The 24089-nt window shown below is 32.1% G+C and overlaps 4 protein-coding genes across 5 annotated transcripts; 1 reads left to right on the top strand and 3 right to left on the bottom strand.

Moving 5' to 3' along the window:
- Positions 1–582: 582 nt before the first annotated feature.
- Positions 583–2989, bottom strand: LOC107639954 (uncharacterized). The gene is made up of 4 exons (XM_088486185.1): positions 2860–2989; positions 1494–2489; positions 934–1409; positions 583–846 (listed from the first exon to the last, which is right to left on the bottom strand). Exons 1-4 carry the CDS (start codon positions 2987–2989, stop codon positions 583–585), a joined length of 1866 nt encoding a protein of 621 aa, XP_088342311.1.
- A 3620-nt stretch (positions 2990–6609) lies between these two features.
- On the top strand, positions 6610–9993 carry LOC107641624 (diacylglycerol O-acyltransferase 2D). Its single transcript, XM_016345107.3, has 9 exons — positions 6610–7070; positions 7158–7232; positions 7389–7474; positions 7640–7746; positions 7843–7998; positions 8721–8807; positions 8941–9038; positions 9382–9469; positions 9645–9993. The coding sequence occupies exons 1-9, from the start codon at positions 6913–6915 to the stop codon at positions 9744–9746; spliced, it is 957 nt and encodes a 318-aa protein (XP_016200593.1). The 5' UTR covers positions 6610–6912; the 3' UTR covers positions 9747–9993.
- A 133-nt stretch (positions 9994–10126) lies between these two features.
- LOC107642484 (protein FAR1-RELATED SEQUENCE 5-like) lies at positions 10127–14056 on the bottom strand. Its single transcript, XM_016345860.3, has 2 exons — positions 11203–14056; positions 10127–10928 (listed from the first exon to the last, which is right to left on the bottom strand). The coding sequence occupies exons 1-2, from the start codon at positions 13402–13404 to the stop codon at positions 10761–10763; spliced, it is 2370 nt and encodes a 789-aa protein (XP_016201346.1). The 5' UTR covers positions 13405–14056; the 3' UTR covers positions 10127–10760.
- Positions 14057–15736: 1680 nt separating this feature from the next.
- Positions 15737–19360, bottom strand: LOC107642483 (protein PIN-LIKES 3). Of its 2 annotated transcripts, none has more exons than XM_016345859.3 (11): positions 19188–19360; positions 18791–18955; positions 18619–18698; positions 18411–18535; positions 18185–18306; positions 17869–18105; positions 17408–17500; positions 17116–17216; positions 16802–16854; positions 16411–16596; positions 15737–16068 (listed from the first exon to the last, which is right to left on the bottom strand). In XM_016345859.3, exons 2-11 carry the CDS (start codon positions 18923–18925, stop codon positions 15944–15946), a joined length of 1257 nt encoding a protein of 418 aa, XP_016201345.1. In that variant the 5' UTR covers positions 18926–18955; positions 19188–19360; the 3' UTR covers positions 15737–15943. The 2 variants fall into 2 exon arrangements, with proteins under 2 accessions (XP_016201345.1, XP_016201343.1); XM_016345857.3 differs by having other exon boundaries at positions 19123–19336.
- Between the last annotated feature and the right edge of the window lie 4729 nt (positions 19361–24089).

Here is a 24089-nt window from a genome sequence, read left to right as displayed (position 1 = left end):
TTGCAAAGAAATGAAAGAAATTAGTCAAAGATGTAAAATGGGGAATGAGAAAATGAAGTTGGAGTTATTCACGTCTTGGATTTAGTTATTTGTATCGTATGACTTATGTATCTATCAGGTGTTGGACTTGTGCATTTAGTGGACTTGTTTAAGTAGAACGTGTTGGACTCATTTATGGTTCATGTCTTGGATTTAGTTATTTGTATCGTATTTATTATGAATCTATCAGGTGTTGGACTTGTGCATTTAATGGACTTGTTTAAGTAGAATGTGTTGGACTCATTTATTGTTTCATGTCTTGGATTTAGTTATTTGTATCGTATTTATTATGAATCTATCAGGTGTTGGACTTGTGCATTTAGTGGACTTGTTTAAGTAGAATGTGTTGGACTCATTTATGGTTCATGTCTTGGATTTAGTTATTTGTTTCGTATGACTCAGGTATGTTTCAGGTGTTGGACTCACATTAAGGTCACATATGAAACTCATACAATAAGGTCGCACATGAAAGTAATACAATAAGGTCACATATGAAACTCATACCATACATAACATATTGAAAGTCACACTATAACTGGAGCCCTATTGGATTGTCGCATCCGGATTACCTGCCCCACCACGTTGACGGCATCTACTACGACTGTGGCCCTCGGCCCCGCACTGCTTACATCGCCTAGGAGCACGCAACATCCGAGTGTCCATCTCATTCAGGAAACGGGTCATCCTTGGCCGACCTTTAGACACCCGTCTAAGGAATGGATTACCTACGAATCGAGGTCCATGATAAACAGGCCATGTTGTGGGATTCCCGAGGGGCCTAAACCTAGCCCTATACACTCGTCGAACCTGGTCCATCTTGTAGACATCATGCACATACAGTTGCCAATCCAGCCGTTGGTTTGCACAACAAGCAAACACATGTCAACACGGAACCCGGTCCACTTGAAATTCACCACAGTCACACCGTTGACGACGGAGGTCCACTGCATACTCCACACCACTGGGACACTCACGCACTTCGAATACCTCATTCTGTCGGTCAAAGCAACTAACTTGGATGTTACCCGCTGCCCGCTGATTCGCATGCAGTTTGGAGGTTACAAGCTCAGAGAACACATGTCCTGCGTTAATTCGAGCCTCGGCCTCGGCTCTTTTCCGGGTGAACAACTCATTAAGCCTGTAAAACGTTGCCTTAACAAGTGCCGTGACTGGAAGATTGCGAGCCCCTTTCAGAACCGAGTTGATGCATTCCACTAGATTGGTTGTCATGTGACCCCATCGATATCCCCCATCAAACGCTAATGCATACTGCTCACGCGGAATCCGATCCAACCAGTTGGTATAAGCCTCACCCCGCTCGCGTAAACGCTGATAACGTGTCTCGTACTCGCGAACTGTTCGCGAGTATCCTGTCAAATAAAAAAAACCCACATTTAAAAAAGGCTCATCATAATAACTAAGTTCAGGAGTAAATGTAATCATAACTATCATACCGATGTTGACGATTAATTTCTGCAGATACGGAGCCTTGAATTTCCTGAGAAAGTTGGACTCTATGTGTCTGATACAGAACATGTGGAATGCTCTTGGAGGAGACCAAGCTCCATTACTACGAGCAATAGCAGCTCTAATGGAATCGTGCCGATCGGAGATAAGGCCGACACTATCACGTGTCACGACATGCTGTCTCAGGTTACTCAGAAAAAAGTGCCAAGCCTCAGATGTCTCTCCCTCAACTATCGCAAATGCAATCGGCACGATGTTGTTGTTGCCATCCTGTGAGACTGCAACCAACAAACAACCCTTGTACTTTCCATACAGATGAGTTTCGTCTACCTGCACTATTGGCTTGCAATGTCTGAATGCTCTAATACAAGGGTAATAACTCCAGAAGACTCGGTGTAGTACACGAATATTAGGAACCAAGTCATCTCCCTGATACGCAGGCATCGTTTCAAAATGAACGACTGCGGATGGCTCCTTGTGACACATAGCCTCAAACCATATCGGCAAGGCTTCGTATGAAGCTTCCCACCCACCGAAAATTGACTCCACTGCCTTTTGTTTTGCCAACCATGCTTTGCGATAACTTATGGTGTAGTTAAACTTTGCCTGTACTTCCGCAATCACTGATTTCACCCTTATAGACGTGTCAACTTCTACCAATGGCTTTATTGCTTCTGCAACTGTGTTGGAATCCAGCTTCGAATGATCTTGAGAAATGGTGGCCCTAGTACAGGTGTGACTTCCATTGTACCTCCTTATCTCCCAGCAGAACTTTCTGGACATTTTGGTCACCCTGATCAGCCAATCACATCCTGCACCATACTGGGTGCATTTAGCATAGAATGTCGTCGGTTCTGACTCATACACCCGATAATCTACACCTCTGCGGATTGTATAATCTTTCATTGCCTTAATTACTGCCTCCCTAGAACTGAACTCCATTCCCACAGTAAATTCGCCATCTGGCATAAGGGGAAGCTCTACTGCAATCACATCACAAATTTTAGAGTTGTCAGAAGTAATAATCTAATAAACTAATAATCACAGAACGATGTCATTGGTCCGGCTGAACCGGTCGGTTCGGTTTAACAAGTCGGTCTGGCTGAACCGATCGGTCCGGTTGAACCGGTCGGTCCGGCTGAACTGGTCGGTCTGGCTGAACCAGTCGGTTCGGTTTAACAAGTCGGTCTGGCTGAACCAGTCGGTACAGCTGAATCGGTCGGTCTGGCTGAACCGGTTGGCCCGGCTGAACCGGTCGGCCCGGCTGAACCGTTGTCTCTACTGTTTCTCATAAACTGAAAGCTCATACTCAAATCATACTATAACAAATCTTAATTTAAATTGATGGCTCACCTGCATTTACATATTGAGGAAACTCCGGCTCATGCATAGCCTCCAAATCCAACGACCGCATGAAACTCGGCTCTACAAAAGGCTGCTGGTTTGCTAGTGCATTTGCCACATCCGCCACATTTGCCACCATAGCCTCGTCAGCTTGATCTTCGTCTACACTCGGATCAACAACCTCGTAGTTACTTTCGAATTCTTCTTCACTATCACTGTTGTAATCTTCCAACTCAATGTCTCGGTCCACTGCAGATTGCTCGAACTCGACATACAGTTCTATTAACGATATTCGCGACCGACTTTCAAAATACACTGAAAACATTTCTTGCATGCTCGCTTCGTCGGTCACGTATTTCGTTTGAAATTGCACGAACCCACCAAAGACAGGTACAGGATATCTGTACAGAACACACGACACTCTGCTAGATACTTGAGAATCTATCTTCTCAGAAATTACACCTTTTAATTCTTCAAATGAAAGTGTGAACGGAATAATAATATCCAACGGATTTTCACACACAAACTTTACTCCTTCTGATGTTTGTAATAAAATTTTCCCATGATAATACACTTTTAATCTTACTCTATCATCCATGATAATAGAGAAGAGCAGATATACAAACTAAAAGAAGAGATCCGGAGATAAGAAGTTTAGATGCTTGTAAGACCGGAGAAGAAGAAAATGAAATGAGTTGCTCAGCCTGAGAAGAACATATATATATATATATATATCACATTCAAATCGGACCATCCGACCGCTTGCATTCTCTTTCGAAATTTTTTGCTCAAGAAAATCGGACAGTCCGATTACTAAGAAGCCCGCCCAAAAATTTTTAAACCCACAAATCGCTGGGTCCGATTTTTTGCTCTTTTTGAATGAGGCCTCAAATCGGTGGGTACGATTTCCTTAGGCCAAAAAAATAAAATCTCCCGACGCATGAAATCGCACGGTCCGATTACCATTCACGCGAAACCACCACGCACAAATCGGACGGTCCGATTTGTGCCCCCTGACCCCTGATCGAAATCGGACCGTCCGATTTCAGTCCCTCAGCTAACCGCCGTCATAACTCTGTTAAACACCTCCCATGTTCATAACCGGGTGTTACACCAAACGCTGCATCATATGTTAAAAAATTAGCCGAGAGGCCACTCTTTAATTTATTCATGATTTGTGATTGTTTTTATTTTTTTGTTTTAGTTTAATTATTTTTTTTATTTTAGTTTAATTATATTTATAGATAAAATTATTTTAATAATAAATATTTTTTAAAATTTTTTTTATTATAATTCAATTTTGAGGAGTGCTAAGGGTAGCAACTTTTGTGATTTGTAGCAATCAAATAGCCATCAATAATAATTTTAATGGTATGAGATTTCATCCCATGACTTACTTTTTTTTTGCTGGTTACATGCTGGCCAGAATATGAAAAAGTTGATGGCCTCCTAGACTTTTCCTTAAATTTTTTATGATTTTATTATGTGTTTATAATTTTAACTATATAATATAAAAAAATTGTTTATTATAATAGTCTTAATATAAAAAGCAGATCGTATACAATTTATTTTCTAAAATATTTATATATTAAATAGTACATTATTTTGTATGAAAATTATTTGAAATATTATATTAAATTTGTAAAAAATTTGTGTAAAAATAATTTTTTATTTTGTATGAGATTTGTTTTAAATACGTAAATTATATTAAATTAAATTTGTTTGAAATTTAATTAAAAAAAATATTTGATTTGTCTAAAATTTGTTTAAAAAAATCTGTTATATTTGACTAAATTTGTTAAAAATTTGTCTGAAATGAAGTATATTTTTTATTTGAAATTTGTCTAAAATAAAATATTTTTTTACGTTTAAAATTTGTCTGAAATACATTGTCTTTATGTTAGCTAATCGATCTAAAATTCATCTAAAATACATCATAATAGTTAAAAATCTAGCAGATATATCTATTTGAAATCCACCATCACAGAATCGGTTGACAAAATTTCAGCCGAAATTATAGACAAAATGTAAATTAACAACAAAGATCTTTAGGACAAAAAAAATTCGTTTCAATTTTGTTCGAAACAAAAATTTTGTCTCTAAATTATTCGAAATTTATCTCAATTTTATCTCAAAATTCGTCTAAAATCTGTTCTGGAAATGGATCATCACCAATATCATGCTGCTAGTCCTTCCACTCTCCCTGTAAACTTCATCCTACCATCTTCCTTATAGGAGGCATGATTGTCCAACCCCTTCCCTCTCTCCTTGTAATTTATGTATTTAAATACAAATTCAATTTATGTTTTAACAAACCTCTCATTCACATTCATATAGAGTAGGTACAACTATTCATAAGCCAGTTTAGAGAGGTGCAATTTGATATCTTTACCTCCCATTTGAACTTTTTTTTTTAAATTAAGATATAGAAAAAAAAGGTAAATATTATCATTTCGACCACTACTCCTGAAAGTCTGAAACTGATGACTCCACTTTGGTTGCACACCTGCCCAACCCCTTCCTCTCTCTTTTAATATGTATATTTTAGATACTAATTCAGTTTCATTTCATTGGGTTTGAATTAAGAGGCTATATTTTTAGTTCAAATTGTTTGAGAACTATGTAAACTTGATTTTGTACACTAGAGAGTGACGCTAGATGTGATATAATTATGGTGGCAATGATCCATATTTTCTTTAGTTTTCTTTTATAGTAGTTTACAATGCCTTTTTATGAGTTGTTCTTTGATGTGTTGTATGCATGATAAGTGTGGGTTATTTTGATGTGTTATGTTTGGTGTATTTTTGAGTTGTAATTATTGTGACTTATAAATTCATGTGACTTTTATTAATTTTGAGTCTTTTGTTATTTCTTTAGCTTTTTTTTTTTTTTGGACTTGGTTATTTCTTTAGCTTTAGGATCGAGTTAATTAACAGGAACAATCTAAAAAAAAGTTTCGCCACTGCCCAAACATTATAACTGGGCCTGCCTGTAATTAACCTATTCTGACATGTTATAAAATTAATTAAGACAAATTATTTTAAGAACCTAAATTTGTTAATAGGTAAGATCTAAGCTTACAAGTTAGTCTTAATGTCTTATAAACTTATTAGGTCTGTTTGAATATGTTAAAACATAAATAATTTTTTATAATTAAAAGCTTATTAGATATTTTTAATTTATTATATTTTATTATAAAAACTTTTACATATTCTAAATATTTTAAATGCTTATATGTTTTTGTAAATATTAAATTTAATATATTACATATAAGTATTAAAAAATATTTTTTTAAATTTTTATTTTTGTAAAAAAAAAATCTTTTAACAAATTTTAAGTTAGACTAGACTCAATAATAGACAAGATTTTAATGCTAAAAAATAAGCTTATAACAAATTACTCGTTAGACTAATGAGTTATAGTTCAAATGACATAGTCTCTCTATACTCACTTAAGAATTCGCGGATCCGAATCTCCCTAAATTTTATATATAAAAAAAAAAAGTTACAGGTTAGATTCAGCCCTACTTCTATCATTTTCAAATTTCAATCTCATATCTTTTGGTGATATTCCCCGGTCCCGTCGAATCTGCCGGTCTAATCATATCACCCGATTCAATTCAGTCATATTCACTAGTTTGATCGATCCAAATTAGTTGAACCTTGAACCAATCGTTCCGGTTCTGTTGGGTCGAATCTACTGGTTCGGTTCGATGCAATCCTGCCATACAAATAAGATCTCTACCGCATGTACCGCAGTACCGATGGTCATCATGCTTGTCTTACGAAATAAAACTCAACAAGACGAAGTGAACTTTCAGTCCGCTTCCATTTATGCCTTTTTGGAACACGTGACCAGGCCCACCTTTAAGGCTCTAAGTGACGCTTTTACCCTCGCTGGATCCCCAATTTACACAACGAGTCCTCGTCCCTGTTTCCATGACCATAACAAACTTACAGTTAACACTCTAACAACCTCTCTATCACTTTAGCGTCATTCTGCGTTCTATCCCAGTTGTTCCCAAAACGACGCCGTTCGACCACACTCTCGGTACGTCGCAGCATGGCGGAGAAAGTATTCAGCGCGAAAGAGATCTTCGCCGCCGATTCGTCCAACATCTTCATAATGATTCTGGCATTGTTGATTTGGCTCGGAGCTATTCACCTCAATTTCCTCTTTACTCTCTTGTTGATATTCCTTCCTCTCTCCAAATCACTCTTGTTAGTTCCTTCTTCTCTTCCATTTTCTTCTGCATGCACTTCGATTTGTATTTTTTTTTAAGTAACCTTTTCTTTTCCGTGTTTCAGGCTTTTTGGTTTGCTGGTTGTGTTGGTGGTGATTCCGGTGGACGATAAGAGCAGATTGGGAAGAAGGTTGGCAAGGTAGCGCGTTTCGTTCGTCGCTTTCGCTTCCTTATTTATTTAATGATATTATTATTATTTAATGTTCTTACTGTTTTCGAAATTTGTGATTGAAACCTTTTCCTCTGTATTAAAAAATCTATACATTTTGATTGACGTATCATTATTCATTTCTAGGTCCCTAAGTAAGTATGCTTGTAGTTACTTCCCGGTCACGCTTCATGTAGAGGATATGAATGCATTTGATCCTAATCGCGCTTATGGTTTGTATCAATTAATTTGAGAGTTTGAATTATTCTCTTGTCAATTAAAGTTCAGTTTTTCTCTAAATTGCTCGCTTAGAAAGTCAAAATGGTTTAACTTCAGTTTGCCAAGTTACTTGGCCCTTTCTGTTTGTTAGTAGTGACAAGAGTATGCACAAAATGCAGTTTTTGGTTATGAACCGCACTCAGTTTTACCAATTGGTGTCATTGCACTGTCTGAAAGCATTGGTTGGATGCCACTTCCAAAATTGAGAGTTCTTGCTAGCAGTGCAGTAAGGCTCTTTTACATGAGACTCTGTAATGAACTCATGATTAATGATGTTAAGATTCCACTCCAAGCTTTTCACTTGGCACTTAATAATGAACAGATTTTTTACATACCGGTGTTGAGACACTTATGGACATGGTTTGGCGTCACACGCGCAGCAAAGAAAAATTTTATCTCCCAGTTATCAGCTGGATACTCTTGCGTTTTAATACCTGGTGGAGTGCAAGAAACATTTTTTATGAAGCATGGCTCCGAGGTACGTTTATTGTCTCTCTTTCCTGACTCAGTAGTTTATCATATTTTTATCCTTTGAATAATCAAAGGAAATATACATTTTCACCTAGACTGGGTATATAAACTATAAGATTTTGAGTTGTGACTGATGACAAGTTTAATAATGCATATACGTAGGCAAATTCCATAGCTATGCCAGCACATATGGTCAATTAACCTAGGAACTTCTTGTTTCAAATTTCAACAGTCTACTAGTTTTTGTACCCTATTATAATCCATAACCTCTCTTCAGATTTAGAGTGAGTAAAGAGAGAAACTATTTGTGTACTCCATTTGTATTGTCTGAGGGATCAATAACCAGAACAAATTTTCAGACTACTTTCTATATTGTATTTCCTGTATGCTGAAGAACCAATCACTGCTAAGTTTTGTGTTTTGGGTTCATGTAAATTCTAAATTCTTGTAGAGCAGGAGAGGAGCGAAAATTGTGATTGATGCACAATAAGTATCAATACACAAAGTAAACTAAAAATTTTTTGATGGCACTCCTTGAATTGTACTTTTTTGTATTAAACTGTTACTGTTGGAGAATTGTTGTTTAAGAGTTGGAAAATCTTCTTAGACTGTTTAAATAGGCACAAAGAACAGACCCTCTGTAAAACGGTTCTTCCAAGCTGAAACTCACTTTTATATATTTATTTTTATAAAGATTAATAATCTAAGAATGGATTTTTTATGTTGTAGATTGCTTTCCTTAAAAGAAGAAGAGGATTTGTTCGTATAGCAATGGAGCGTGGTCATCCCTTAGTTCCAACTTTTTGCTTTGGTCAGGTACTTTTGGCTTTATAAAACTATATATTACTCCAAAATTTATTTGTGTATAGTTTCCTTATCTGTTAATTTCACTCAATTTTCTTTGCTCATGCAATCAAGTTAACCCCCTTTTGGTGTAACTTTGTCATAGTCAGATGTCTACAAGTGGTGGAAACCAAGTGGGACGTTGGTTATGAAACTTTCAAGAGCTATAAAGTTCGCCCCAATATTTTACTGGGGGATTTTCGGGTGTGTGTTTCTTTTATGCATATATGTGAACTGTTTTCACTGGCCAAGTTGCCAAGGGTAATTCAACAACAGCTGAAGCTGAATACTATTTATGGTTAAGAATAGCCTGCGTTAACAAACATTTTTTTCTATCAACATTGATGATTCTTTTAATGAAATAGCATCGCATTGCCTGATTCACATAGGCAACTCCATATATGTATTGAAAATACTTATAAAAGCCTTGAATAATTGATTTGAGTCGAATAGCTACTGCACTAGTATAGTTAAGCATGTAAGATGCTGTTGTATACTTGTATGGAGCAATTTCGGAAACTGATATTTGAAAGCCACTCCTTTTCAGAACACCGATACCGTTCAGACGTCCAATGTATGTAGCAGTGGGCAGACCAATTGAGCCTCCCAAAAATCCAGAACCAACCCAGGAGGAGGTATGTGATTTAGTTAGATGCTTTATGCTGCATATGATTCCAAGGATCTAGTAACTTGATGACCAAGATTAGCATACTTTGACTGATCGCAAAATCGTTTTTAGATGGAAATTCTTTTACTGTGTAATGGATTATGAAGTTTCTGAGCGGTTTAAATATTCGAACCTTTTTATAGGTTGACAAAGTGCTTATTCAGTTTGTGGATGCACTACAAGATCTATTCGAACGACACAAAGCTCGGGCTGGATATCCAAAGCTTGAGTTAAGAATCCTATGATAAGGCCGTAATATCTTCTCACGATTCATTGGTTTATTTATTTATTTTCTATCTTTTTATTGTTTTTGGTAGGAAAATTTTTTTAGTAATTGTGTTGAGGATACTTGTTAAGAGGTGTAACATAGAAAAAATTTATTGAGAAACCAAATAATTTGAAATTTTCAATGTAGCCGTGACAAATGCTGTATTTTATCAATCCCACCTGGGAAAGAGAAAGAATAAGAATGAGAAGAGATGACATGGTAAATTTTCTTTATTGTTAGGTTTTTATTTTAAAAATACTTTTATGAACACTAAAAGATATGGATATTGTCATTAATTATCATTTTCCCACTTAAAATAGTCTATATATTTGTATATTTAACAATGCGACGTGTATATAAAAAATTAACCACCAAAACAGCTATTAATACAAACTATATGTTAAAATACGAAATACAATTCAAATTATGATTTGATACTTTTCAATTGAAAAATAGACATGAAACAGTAAATCATTTACTTCTGGACATTAATTACATGATTCTTTCTGAAAGAGATCCGAATTGTGAAGTGAACTTATTTATCTAATTATCTTATCTCAGAACCTTTTTCTGTAGTCTGTTCAAGCCCTGCTCCAATATTTCAACCTAATGCCAACATCTAAGATAGTTGTTTGTCCTCCTATCTATACATATTTTGTACTTAAATCATCCACCAAATTGCGCTACATTGCATGTTCGGTCTGCATACTATACAATTCAAAATCTTTCACCAAAGTTGTCAATATTATTTTTCTAGACCTGGTTATTCTTATGCCAGAAGTAGTATGATTCTTAAAGCAACTAGTTGAGTAGATGGTAACACTATCAACTAGATTAATCACTTGTCAAAAACTGGTTAGACATTCTTTCTTGGTAGCTTCTGAGTCCCCAACTCCATCACAGAGACACTTGACAATAATGATTCGGGAGAGGGTTTACTTACACAAGGGAAAGTAACAAGAGCATCAACTCCATCAATGGCAATCAGATATCAATCTTTCATCCCTAACTTGATATTTTGGACTTTTACTGATAATTCTAGCTTCTGCTCTTCCATGTCTTTTAGAATTGACAGCAAGTTTGACCTATAAACTTCACACTTCCTTTGAGCTCGGTCAAGTTGTCTTGTCAATTTCTCAATTGTTCTGTCGTGGTCATCCTACAACCAAATTGCATGCATCATTAGTAACAGCGGACGTTAACGAGAATCGATGATAGGTTTGAACAAGAGTCACTGGAATATATAGGACACCAAAAAGCTGAATCAAATATTTCATTGTGACTGCATGTATTAAAGCAATTTCTTTAGGCTACATTTGCTAGTTGTTGAGATATTTTATCATAGAGAAATATCTACAATCTTTATGAATACTAAAGTATGAATAGCAGAATTGTTGCAAGGGAATAAACTGCTAATACCGTCAACAACAGACCTTGGATGAAGATTGTTGCAAACTGGTTTCAGGATCCCTGTAACTTGTAGTAGCTTCATTGTTCCACTGTAAATCTTCTTTATAAGTTCCATTTGAAACGACCAGTCTTCCATCATTCTTAGTCGCTCGTGCCACTTTATTTGCAGCCTCCTGTAGCGCACTCATAGCAACATCGTAAACTCTTGGAGACCTTATTCCGTCATCAACATACTTAAGGGCCTCATGACGAAGATTATTATATCGTATAGTTAGAGATTCTCGTGCACCATTTAGCAAATCAGGGGTGTGTTCATCCAAGATGACACCACTTTTAGCATTCCTGGTCCATCTTTTTAGAATATAATGAGAAGGTAAAGTAAGAATATTTGTCACCCTAAAAACAGTCAGTATATGTCTACAAACCAGACCCAAAAACTCAAACATCTGGCAACTACAAGTAACCTTCATCTTAAAAGAGTTAAATCTGACAAAGTAAGCCCTATGAATATCCCCATATTTGGCTACTCTATACACACAAGTTATTTCTTCTTCACCTACTTTGTTTGCCAAATAAGTTAATGTCTCAACCAACTCTTCTTGAAATTTGATAAACAATCTCTTTGTGTAAATCCCAGCTGCTTGTTTCTCCATAGGTGATGGTGTCTTCAAAACTGGAGTGGTGTTTATTGTGTCATAATCAGCTTTAACTTCTTTCTCAAGACGACTTTCTAGGGCCTTCTCATACTGCTTAACAAAATGCTGAAGTGTTGTTGATGCATTAATATACCCATCAAAGTAAGAGTTTATGCTATCACTTCGCTGTGTTATCGACATTTCTGCAAAAAATGTGTCTCTCAAGTACACGGGAACCCACTGCCGCCTATCACCATAAATTGCTTGGAGCCATTCATGTTCTCTGAGATTATAACTATCTATTAGGGAGGACCAACAAGACTCAAACTCATCAATGGACTCTGGCAGATTAACACATTTATGAAGGTCAGCTTCAAAATTAACTTGTTCATAAAGCACATGAGACAACTTCTCTTGGCACTCTTTAAAAATGTGCCACTTGCAAAACCGATGACGGGTATTAGGAAAGACATGGTTAATGGCTACACGAATCACCCGATCATGATCAGTAGTGATTGAGACTGGAGATTGCCCTGACATCGCTTCAAGCCACATTTTGAAGAGCCAGACAAACGATGCTTCGGATTCATTTATCAAGAGAGCACAACCAAATAATACAGGCTGTCCGTGATGATTTACTCCAGTAAAAGGCGCAAAAGGCAATCTATAGCGGTTTGACCTATATGTTGTGTCAAATGTGACAGTGTCACCAAAATAAGTGTAGTTAGTCCTAGCCTTAGGATCAGCCCAGAAGATATTACTCATGTAGCGATCCTCATCACCTTGTACGGCATAGAAAAACAAAGGATTCTTAGCTTGTTTACTCTTCAAGTAATCCAAGAGGATTTGAGTGTCACCACCAAGGGTCCTTTGCCGGCTGCTCCTCATGTAGTTCCTACAGTCACGCTCAGTGAACCCAATGTTGCTAATTCCACCATATTCTTTGATAAGTGCAGACATAATTCCACTAGGCCCTATACCAGCACCCTGCAAGGTATCAATCAATGATTTAGCTGGACCCGAAACATGGCGGTGAGAGCGAAGGCAATGCACCTTATCAGGTGGAACCAATTCATGGTTGTGCTCCTTGACAAATGAAGAAACAACCCATCTGCCAGACACTTGAATTTTCACAACCAACATGGCCTTGCAACCAACACGAGTTTCAGCACGAGGTCGTTTGACTCTGCCATCAAGAGAATTCTTCTCCTTCTCCATACGGAAACCTTCCTTGGCACACACAAAAGACCTCTGAATTATAGCACCATCACGTCTGGAGCGACGGGACATGCTCACCCTCGTACTAAATCCAATGCGGCGAGCATAGGAATTATAAAACGCCTTAGCAGCCTCTTCTGATTCAAATTCCATACCCTGATAAGGTTCAAGATTTGTGTCCCCTATAGGAATTTGAGGTCCAACAGTGGCAGCTATATTGGTGGCGGCAGTAGCAGCAAAAACATTGTCAACACTGATATAGTCATCATCATCTTCAACATGGTGTTCAATATCAATGGCACCATCATCACCCAAACCAATCATATCAAATTCAATGACCTCATTGGCCAGACTCAGAGATTCAAACTCCATTAGAAATCCCCAATAACCCAAATAACATCAAAGCCTCATAAAGACAACTACTTTATTGAAATATTACCAAGTACAAGGGGAAAAAAGCAAAAGGGCCTAAATGCTCAAATGCTCAAATGCAACGGATAACAAAAAAAATTTCAGCAATTTAAATCAGGGTCACCATCATCATTAAGACTACAATAATAATAATTACAATAACTCATGTGCATGGATGATGCGGTTTCAGCTCTAAGATACCATAAAATACACTATTAGAATAGCTACAAATGAAGTATGCTGAAGATTGAACATTTGAATGGTGAAAAAGATGAAACGAACAAACCCGGATTGTGAAATAGAAAAAGGAGATGCGTAGTTGAAGTAAGATGAATGCCAAGAGAGGAATTAATAATGGGTGGAAGCAAAGTTGGGTTTTTTTCTTTTTGGGTAGGAGAGCAATAAGCAATTAGTAATTAGTAGAACGAAGCTTTTCGGTTCGAAGTAGTAGAAGAGTTGGAAAATGGTGAAAAGGGGGCCAACAGAGAGTGAGTGAGGATGATTAGTGAATGGAGTAAGAAGAAGAATGGAAAACTGTGTTCGATAAAAGATGACGACTTCGTTTTTAATTTGCAGTTTCTCTCAGGAAGAAGCGTACGGAAGCAGAAACCTCATTAAGAGGTGGGTGGGCTATATATATATATATATATAATTTTTAATTTTAATATTTATGGGTGGTTTTTATATTCATGATAATGTTGTTGCTAATTCGAATATGGCAAACTGAAAATTCTCATATGTGTAGGTAAGTCGTTCGATAGACGATAATAATTTAGTTAAATATGTTAAATTATTTAATAATTTTTAATTAATAATTTTATATACATTTAACTGTATGTAAATTTTTGCCGTATAACAATTGTTTTGTAATTCCTAAAATTTAGAGAATAAATTATTTTTTTATAAATTATTGTACAATAAATTTGTTTCCTATGTTTTAATTACATGAAATAATGACATGTTTAATCGATTTAATATTTGAATAAAACTAAGTCTTAAAATATGTATTAAATATATTCTAAAATCACATAAGTATTTATCAAATTTTATAATTTAATGAGAATAAAATAATATGATAAATTAATTATCTAAAATTTAATTTAAATATAATACTTTATATTTAAATAAAATATATAAAAGATATGTTTCACATATTAAATATGTTTATAATTAGACTTAAATAATAAATAAAAAATAAATTTTTCTCTAATTTCTGAAGAATATAAGAATAATTGCCTTCAAATAATTCAATTTAACAAATTATATTTCCTAATATATTTTTTAGAAAAATAAAATTATTTATTTTCAATTTTTTCCTCTAAACATAAGATATAATTTTTTGGATATATTATACCATTCATGTGATTTGATATAATTATCTTTAAAAGCTAATATTTTTAATAATATAAAAGTATATGCAGTTTTTATTATAATATTCAAGCTATGGGGCCTTTTTTTTTTATATGAAAATTATTGTTGTGTTATTCTCGGTTATGAAAAAGTGGTGTGTTTTAATTTAGTATAGAGGTAATCATAAATTGAAGAGTTTGATTTGCACATTTAAAAATTTTTTTAATACTAAAACACAAATAAGATGATAGGTTTTCTATTCTAAAAATTTTAAAAAATTAAAGTTTATAAATTAGAGGGTAAATTTTATGTTAATTCAGAGGGTAGATTTTGTGTCACTTAATAGAGGGTAGGTTTTTTGTTTCAAAAATTAAAAAAAAAAAGTTAAACTTCAAATAAAAATACCAAATTTCACACATTATTAAAAAATACTACTATAAATTCAATATCAAAATTAAAAACTCTGCCACGAGCCACCCCAGGCAGACAAGCTCCATAGTTTTATTATGAGTTATTATATACTTAAATAGCATCTCTTGTAATTAAATAATAAAACCAGATTTTTATATAAATATATTTGATATTTTTTATTCGTAAAAACTCAGATGCAGTCGACTTTACGTGAAGTTGATAGCTGAGAGCCGTTAGATGAAAATTTAGTCAAATCAATCAAATTATCTAACGGCTTTTAGTTATCATCTTCACTTAAAGCGGACTGCACCTAAGTTTTCAATTTTTTTATTTTGTAACAATTTGTGTCTCTGAGTTAGCAACTTATAATATTTTTTATGTATATTTTTTCTTTTAACATATGACTATGATGACTTGCGTGTGTAACTAAAATTTTAATAATAAAATGGAAAAAAATTTTGCTCTTTTCAAACTAGTCTAGCTCCGCATCTATATGCTTAGAAGATGGTATTGAAAGAAAGATTTATTAATATATACAAAAACTAAAGCTCATCTATAATCTATAATTGTGCATAACGGAAATGATACATAATAGTTTGTTACAAACACACTTACAAACATACCTATAGTATCATTTTGAAGAAACCTTGCTATTAAAAAATTACAAATAATAATAGAAGTAGCTCCAATCCAATCATGTAAAAAATTTAAATAAGAGGCATAGCAATGAACACAAAAATTAAGCGACAAGCCACATGAAATAGGTTGACCAAAGTGTCACTGCAACTGAAGCCAAAATATATGTCCATAACATGATAATTGAACATTCACTTTCACCAGCTCCGAACAACTGTGCTATGGTTGCTGAAAAATAATGAAAGTAAATTCCAAAATAAGATAACTAATTAAAATTAAGTCATATGTAGTCAAATTATTTATATGTACAATTCCTAGTTTTGGCACAAAAAATGTGGTTTCAAGTAAATTTGCATTGTTCAGATAAATAGATACCAACATCATATATGAATGGAAAATGCTATGTTTATACGAAAAATCAATCATTATGTATTTGTATATTAATATATATTTCAATATGTATTCTATACGGATAGCTTATTTGATGGCTGATTTTTTATGTACACGTAACATTATTTTATATGTATACAGACATCTGAAGTATGAGATTAGAACATTGGTTATACATACCTATAGCCATAGCTGGTGGAAGTGCATATTGAAGAAGCAGCATAAACTGATATAAGGGATCTGCAGGCACCAAACCCAATTGTGTAGCCCATTTAACAATAAGAACACCCAAAATTGGCAGCAAAATGTATCTCACTACCAAAATTCCTATGACTGTCCAAAATGGAGTTCTTGCTCCCTTCAACCCTGTGCCAATCATCAATAGAAACAAAGATTCATTTATAATCCGCAAAGAGAAAAGTCGAAAGAAAAAATCATCTTTACGTTCTTTCTTTTTATCTGTTACTGTCACGTTTTAGTACATCTTTGAATTGACACATTTGGTAAGGATGTGACAGTGACGGATAAAAAGAGATTACAAATTAAGAAGAGTGATACAATGTAGTTTTACCTTTAAGGAGGTTTGCACCCATAATAAGGGTGATGGTTGGAATTGCTGCTTCACTGCATATAATAATAAGGTATCATAAGCAAATAAAAACTTTCCTAAGAAAAATGTTTCTTTTGTACTTGTAGCCATGCAAATGAGTAATATATGATGATTTTGATTCTGTTTGTTTTGAGCAATGAAGTTTTGAAGGACTGCAGACTTATTAGATAAAATCATGCAGTGAGAAAAGCTAAGTAGCTAGAATCAGAATCCTCTACACAGTTTTGGTTTTTAGTAACTTGAAAATTTAAAAGATGAAGGTTTGTGATGCATACCCCACCATAGTAACAGAATCTTCAACCACATGAAGTGGAGCATTGCTTCCAATCAGGAGATTACGTAGCGGGGAAATTACACCAACAATGAATCCAACAATCTATGGAACTTGAAAGTGTCAGTTATATGGATCAAACGATATCATAATACCCTGACAATTGTCATACTTTGTCTCTAAAATCATTTCACCAAAAGGCAGGATTTTCCTTCTTATTATCAACCATGTATTATGGAAATGATTTTAGAGACATGACCATTGATCTCAGATGATAGATGAACACTGTATCATACCGCTCCAAGAGTTGCAGGCGAAAATACGGCTTTGATATTTGAGTTGAAGAAAATTGCTTTGAATTTTTGCTTTATTTTATCTGTCATTGATACCTGCAATAAAGCACCCAAAAATGTTTGGAATTAGTACAATTCTTGTCATAATGAAATTCTGTGACTTTTAAAAACATGAGTTCTGCAAAGCAGAAAGTTTGAGATAATGTAATCAGTGATTAGTAGTATTATACTAAAGGGTTATGCAGTTTGTAGAGGTTTCATTGAAAACCATAGATTCATTCAAATCTCCAAAAGCCTATATCTATGTCCAGATTTGAATTCACTTTCCAATCTCCAATGTCCATGTATACAGTTAATATGATGCTGATACAGAAACATTTCCAATAATCTTTCTTAAGATCATAATCTTTCTTTTTGAACCTATGAAATAAGTCTCTTTCAAGAGGGAAAGTTTATGTCACAACCTTAGATTTTTCTCCAGCTTCTGTGGAAGAAAGTAGTTGGCTGTATGAATCATCCTCTTTCGCCGGATACTTGGACGGGGACTCTGGCGAGCATTCGTCAGGGAACGGCCCTAATAACTCCCCTGAAGCATGGATAGAATGAATGGAATGAATGCTTGCAGTACTTTCTCTGTGGAATTTACTTGCTGAAACCCTCATTATGTTATAAACATAACTCCATATATAAACTGCTCCAATCTAGAGATTACAAACAAAACAAAACAAGAATTAGCCCCAAATTAACATCATAATAAGAAGAGATAAAGAAGCTACATACAGCCATAGATAGTGAAGCATATGCCATCCCATATTTGTAGCAGACATCAGGATCTCCAAAAGGGCTACCTTTATCTTTGCATATAGCTGGGATAATGATTATAGGCAAGTTTCCTAAGTTTCCTGTTCAAACATTAATGAAAAATTTAAGCTTTCTCAGATCCATTAGTGTTAATACTTATTAGTATACAAATTAAGAGAATTTAGAGGGTTAGTAATTACTCTACCTGCAGAACAGACACCAATTATCAAACCTTCTAGGTTTTTGGGAGCCCTTGTGATTTTGACTAGGATCCATCCCAAAATTGACCCTATTATAAATGTAATGAGAATGTTCACTGGCATAAACCACCTTTAACAAAAGAAACAAAGTTAGAACACATGAATCAGAAGAAACAAAATTCAAGCAACATAAACATAACTACTACTACTCACAGTGTAACAAAATTCTCAAATGTTATAGTATCTGCCAAATTTCCTCCAACCAGTGCAGGATTGAACACATAATGCACAAGCTGTTACCAATTTATAAACACACTTCTCATCAGTAACATATACATACACATATATATATACACACACATATGTAACAAGTTAAGTGACTTACATGATTGACTTGAATCCTTGCATCTTTTCCTAACAAGTTGACATTTTCAAGAGCAAGAAACAATCCAACTGCAGTGATTAACAAAACTTTGATGACTGGCAAAGAAGCAACATAGAAAAGATCCAGAAGCCCCATCCTGATGATTCAGCTATACACTACTAAATCCTACATACAAAACACGATACTTCAATAAACAAATATATATAAAAATAGAATGAAGTGATTCATTTTATTACTAGAACTTTGGCAGCAAAGAACACGTTCACAACGTGAAAGAGAAGAAGAAACAAAGAAGAAGACGAAAAAGAAAACAATAGAATATGGATTACTACCTCTGTCGTTTGAACATAGACAAAGCTTAATTTAAGAAAAGAAAAAAAATTTGAAAAAACGTAACTGAATAGTTTCCCATATATGATGATGATGATGCTTAATTGGCAACTGCACCAACCAACATTTATACGAACAATGATTATTGGGTATAAAGTAAAATAAAAAATAAATAATAAAAAAGAGGAAAAATAAAAGCTTGAAACTGTACACTTCTCCGCATCCAATACTATGCTGTGAAAGAGAAATGGGAAAAGGAACAGATAAAACAAAAAAGAAAAAAAGAAAATTACTAATTTGTCACTAAAAATTATATATGACGTTAGAAATTTAATTAAAATAAAAACAAAAAAACAAGTATAGCTTTCTAAATATGAACGCTTGATAAAATATAAAAAAAAAAATTAAAAATGTATCAATATACTGATGTTTAAATAATTTTTAATTATTGATCTTAATTATAAAAAATATATAATATAAATAATTAACATCAACAATTAAAATTTATTAAAATATTGATATATTAGTATATTTAAGGTTTAATTATTCTGTTGGTCTTTATAATCTCGTAAATTTTTTTTAATTGGGTCTTTACATTTTTTTTTAATTGAATTTTTGCATCAATTTTTTTTAATTGAGTCTTTACACTTTTTTTACTTTTTATTTGAGTTCTTGTATTAAATTTTTTTTTAGTTGAGTCCCTATATAATTAAGTCAATTACTACTAAGAGAGACCTAATTAAAAAAAATTGGTACAAAAATCTAATTAAAAAAATATATATTTATAGAAACCTAATTAAAAATTTTACAAAACTATAAAAACTAATAGAACCTATATTTAAAAACTTTCCTAAAATATATACCATACATATGTACGCTCAATTTAGGGAGAAGAAAATGTGGTTGACGTTTAAAGTATTGTAAGAATATTTTATTATTGATTAATTATTAGTGTTATAATCTTTTTTTTTTTTTTGTACAAGTGTCATAATCTTTGAAAGTATTAGATAAGCACAAACGCTATATGAATAATCCTGAGCACTGCCAAATGGATCAATCCAATCTAATTAGATTCAACTAGCTTAAATTCATAAATTCAATGAGTTAATTTATTTAAGTTCTATTTATTTATGAGTCATAATATTTTAGTTTAGATTATTTATAGTCAGAGTAATAGATTAAATGGTCGACTTGTTTATTATTTTATTTTATTTTTTAAAAATATTTTAATAAAAATATTATTTTTAAGTAAAAACATTAAATAAATATTTTTTAGTTAATAGATCAAATTTTTTAATCAAATAAAAAAATATTAGTAAAAAACTAATTCTTTTAAAAAGAATTAAAAGCTAATCCGTTTAATTTCAAATTTAAAAAAAAAAAAATTAGAATCAGTTTAAATTAATTTTTAAAAAAAGTATTTATTTTTTTATTTTAAAAAAAATTAATCGACGAAAATTATTTTACATTTGAATAAACCTTTTAAAAAGAGTTTTCAAATATTAAAACGTCTTTTGCTTCTGTTTTTTTAAAGCAAGATATTATTAATTTTTAAAAAAATAAATAATTTTTTAATAAAAATATTTTTTAAAAAGACGTATCTAAATTGATTTTAAATCAAATAAAAATATTTTATTTTTTTAAAAAGGTACTTTTTTTACTCAAAAAATCAATCCAAATTAACACTTAATTTAAAAGACAAAATCTACTTATTTAAACTGATAAATGATCTAATCTGAGAAATTTAGTCTATTTTAATAGTCCTAAATTAACTATTAATTAATTTGCATACAATCACTATAAATGGATATATATTTTAGTAATTTGAAAAAAAATATATATAGTAAAAATTAACTATTAAATTAATTATTATATATTTATATATGCTATTTTAATTAAAAAATTAATTATTAAAATAATTAAATTTATAGTAGATGAATAATTAAAATAATTAAATATATATACGATAACTAATTAGTGATTGACTTTTTTACGAGATAGTAGGAGTGGAGTGGCAATAATTTGAGTGAGGGTAGGGTGGCAATTGTACTAGTAAAGCACATGCGAATATTGTGAATGATTGATTTGAAGGGACCAGGAAGTTGTTTATTGTTACTTTTTCCAATTAAGCAATGGTAATAATAAGGGATAGTAATGTTGTTCTCTTTAAAGATCAAAGTTAGGTAGCATTAAAATTCTCAACTTACTTTGGTTGATGCTAACTATGATGTTGGCCCCAAGTGGTACACACATAACATGATGAAATTAATGTACACAAGACATAATTGATAATTCTCACTTTTGTTTGGTTGTATCTACCAAAGAAGGGGAAAAAAAGAAAATAAAAAAAGAAATTGAGACAGAACAGGATCATTGTGTGTCTTGTTGCCATTATTATTGTTTATGGCAAACAAGAAAGGAACTGGTGAATGAAACAATCATTGCTGCTCAGTCAAATTTCTATTAGGTAAATTTTATAGTAGTTATAATTTGGTGTTTAATTTATTATTTATGATAAATTTTGAATATTTAATAATTATTTATTTTTATATTTTTAAAATAAAATATTAGTTTTTAATTTTTTTTACTAAATTAGATAAATACTTTTAGACATTATAGCAATAATCTTTCTATTAAAAAATAAAGTCATAATCTACAGCGATAAAATGATAAATTAAGCTGTGATTGAAATTTACACTTCATTTATTGTTAAACGAAAAATGTTTAAACGACAGTAAAATTTAAAAGTGTGAACTAAAATTATATTGTTAAATTATTAAATTAAAAAATTTAGACTAATAATTAACAGTATTGACCAAAATAATAAATTATATTATATTTAAATATTTTTTCTAGTTAAAGTAGTCTTAGAGACTATTTATTTGTTTGTTTGTTTGTTTTTTGCATTGGGTCGTTAAACACGTTTTTAACTAAATGTGTTATTTATGTATGTTGAAAATAAAGCTATTATTAGGTGAACTTTATTGTAACTTCAGAAGAGAGAAAAACTAACAGATAATATGATTTATTTATTGTTTCAGATTATCTTTTAAATGGTGAAATGAAATATAGTTGTGTTTCATATAATAAAATAAAGTAATAAATAGTATTAGCACCTTAATTAGTTGTTTAATAGTAAGAGGATTTTGGCTTTTATAATAGGGTTAAACCTTAATTAGCACCTTAATTATTTTTTTTCTTTTAAGAATTAGTCAAACATTAAATAATATGAACACTGAACACCTCTTTCATCTAAGCTTCCAATTAAACCCAATTAGTTAGTGTACACATAGTACACAGTTTAGGGTTTATGCATTCTTATGACTTGAAATAATTATTGGTGTATCTATATTAAGTTTATTGTTAATTATGAGTGAATTTTCATATTTGTTATCATGATTATTATAGTGCTATATATATATTGCCAGAAAAATCAAAACTCTTATTCTAATTATCCAATCTCATAATAATAAAGTAATGTCAAAAAGGATTACATACGTATTGAAAGAGACAGCCGTTGAGAAATTCCTCTCAATCGGGACAGGACTAGAAGAAATACACACTTAAAAAAATTAATTAATTAAATATAAATCAATTTACTATTTATATATTATATGTGCATTAAATATTAATGAATAAATCCATAAAAAATGAGCTCCAAAAAGTAAAATGTGGGAAATCTAGAGCCACACATGTCAGGAGAAAAAAAGGCTAGGCATGTTTTTGAGTACAGGTTGATCTTGATTTCTAAAATTGCAAATTAAACATTATTCTTTAATTATTTGGGTCCTTAAGATTGCAAAAATGTTCCATTTAATTTTAAAATCAAATTTCGTAGATTAATTTGGTTCTTAAATTACACGATCAACTATTAGTTAATTATTACTATTACAATATATTTATATGTCACGTTAACTGACATATCAACATATTGTATATCATTGTAGATCAATATTATTTGACATGTCAAGAAAATCACCTTAAAAAAAATACTATCATTTAATTATTCAAAAACCAAACTAACTATTAAAGTAAAATGTATATTTTTGCGGCGATTTGGGATGTACAACATAATATTTTTTTGGCAGTTTAAACTAGATTTAGCGACAGTTATAAAAATAAAAAATAAACTCAAAAATTGTGTGATTTTAAACTGTCACAAAAAAATTTAAAAACTAATTTAACTGTTTCAAATTGTGGCAATTTGTGCTCGTCTAGAAAGAACAGATAAATCCTGTATATGGACAATATATTAAATTAACAGCAGTTATACTAGCGATTACTAAAATTTTCCGTAAAAATTAATTCTTACATCCTAAATTTGATATAAAATGTGATTTTGTAGTGATTCAGAACCGCGGCTATTGGCAAAATAAAATGCCGCTATTTGATGCGTTTGTTGTAGTGTGTTGAGAGTTACGTTAAATGAATACCTTTAATAATTTCAGAAACTAAAGTTGCAAATGGTGCAAATATAGATATCACATTAAATAAATAAACTTGAATTCAAACTTTTATATTTATGATGAGAGGGAGAAGAAACCGGACCAGGTAAAGCCTAGTTGGATGATTATGAATGAGAAGATAACTAAACGACAAATTAAATGGATGCAAAAGTCCTTTGAAACACGACAGTAATTGATATTTGATAGATATATTATTATTAGGACTTTATCAGATGATGTAAATAATAAATTTTAAAATTAATCTAATAAAATAAAAATATATTACACTTTAAATTATGTATTTAAATTTTAATATTAAAATAATTATTATTTATATATTTAGTAAATTAAATATTTAATATATCTATTATTTATATTGTTTAGTATTTTTATTGTCTATTTATATTTTATTATTATTATTATTATTATTATTATTATTATAAGACACAACCAAGTCGCCGTCATCATCGCTTGCAATAATTTTGATACATGCATGTAATCCTACAACTTATTTGTAGCCTTAC

Source organism: Arachis ipaensis, chromosome B5, assembly GCF_059453495.1.
Source record: "Arachis ipaensis isolate K30076 ecotype BB chromosome B5, ASM5945349v1, whole genome shotgun sequence".
In the NCBI taxonomy this organism is placed as follows: Eukaryota; Viridiplantae; Streptophyta; class Magnoliopsida; order Fabales; family Fabaceae; genus Arachis; species Arachis ipaensis.
The sequence above is the reverse complement of the archived record's forward strand: the minus strand, read 5'-3'. Positions and strand labels throughout refer to the sequence as shown.

Coding starts and splice junctions, on each gene's coding strand:
- LOC107642484 (XM_016345860.3), bottom strand. CDS start 13,404: ATGGAGTTTGAATCTCTGAGTCTGGCCAATGAGGTCATTGAATTTGAT. Junction 10,929..11,202: donor TGCAACAATCTTCATCCAAG/GTCTGTTGTTGA, acceptor ATTTGGTTGTAG/GATGACCACGACAGAACAAT.
- LOC107642483 (XM_016345859.3), bottom strand. CDS start 18,925: ATGGGGCTTCTGGATCTTTTCTATGTTGCTTCTTTGCCAGTCATCAAA. Junction 18,106..18,184: donor ATGCTTCACTATCTATGGCT/GTATGTAGCTTC, acceptor TGTAATCTCTAG/ATTGGAGCAGTTTATATATG. Junction 17,217..17,407: donor CGCCTGCAACTCTTGGAGCG/GTATGATACAGT, acceptor CAAGTTCCATAG/ATTGTTGGATTCATTGTTGG.
- LOC107641624 (XM_016345107.3), top strand. CDS start 6,913: ATGGCGGAGAAAGTATTCAGCGCGAAAGAGATCTTCGCCGCCGATTCG. Junction 7,071..7,157: donor CCTCTCTCCAAATCACTCTT/GTTAGTTCCTTC, acceptor TCCGTGTTTCAG/GCTTTTTGGTTTGCTGGTTG. Junction 7,475..7,639: donor TGATCCTAATCGCGCTTATG/GTTTGTATCAAT, acceptor CACAAAATGCAG/TTTTTGGTTATGAACCGCAC.
- LOC107639954 (XM_088486185.1), bottom strand. CDS start 2,989: ATGGTGGCAAATGTGGCGGATGTGGCAAATGCACTAGCAAACCAGCAG. Junction 1,410..1,493: donor GAAATTAATCGTCAACATCG/GTATGATAGTTA, acceptor TTTATTTGACAG/GATACTCGCGAACAGTTCGC. Junction 847..933: donor GTGAATTTCAAGTGGACCGG/GTTCCGTGTTGA, acceptor AAGATGGACCAG/GTTCGACGAGTGTATAGGGC.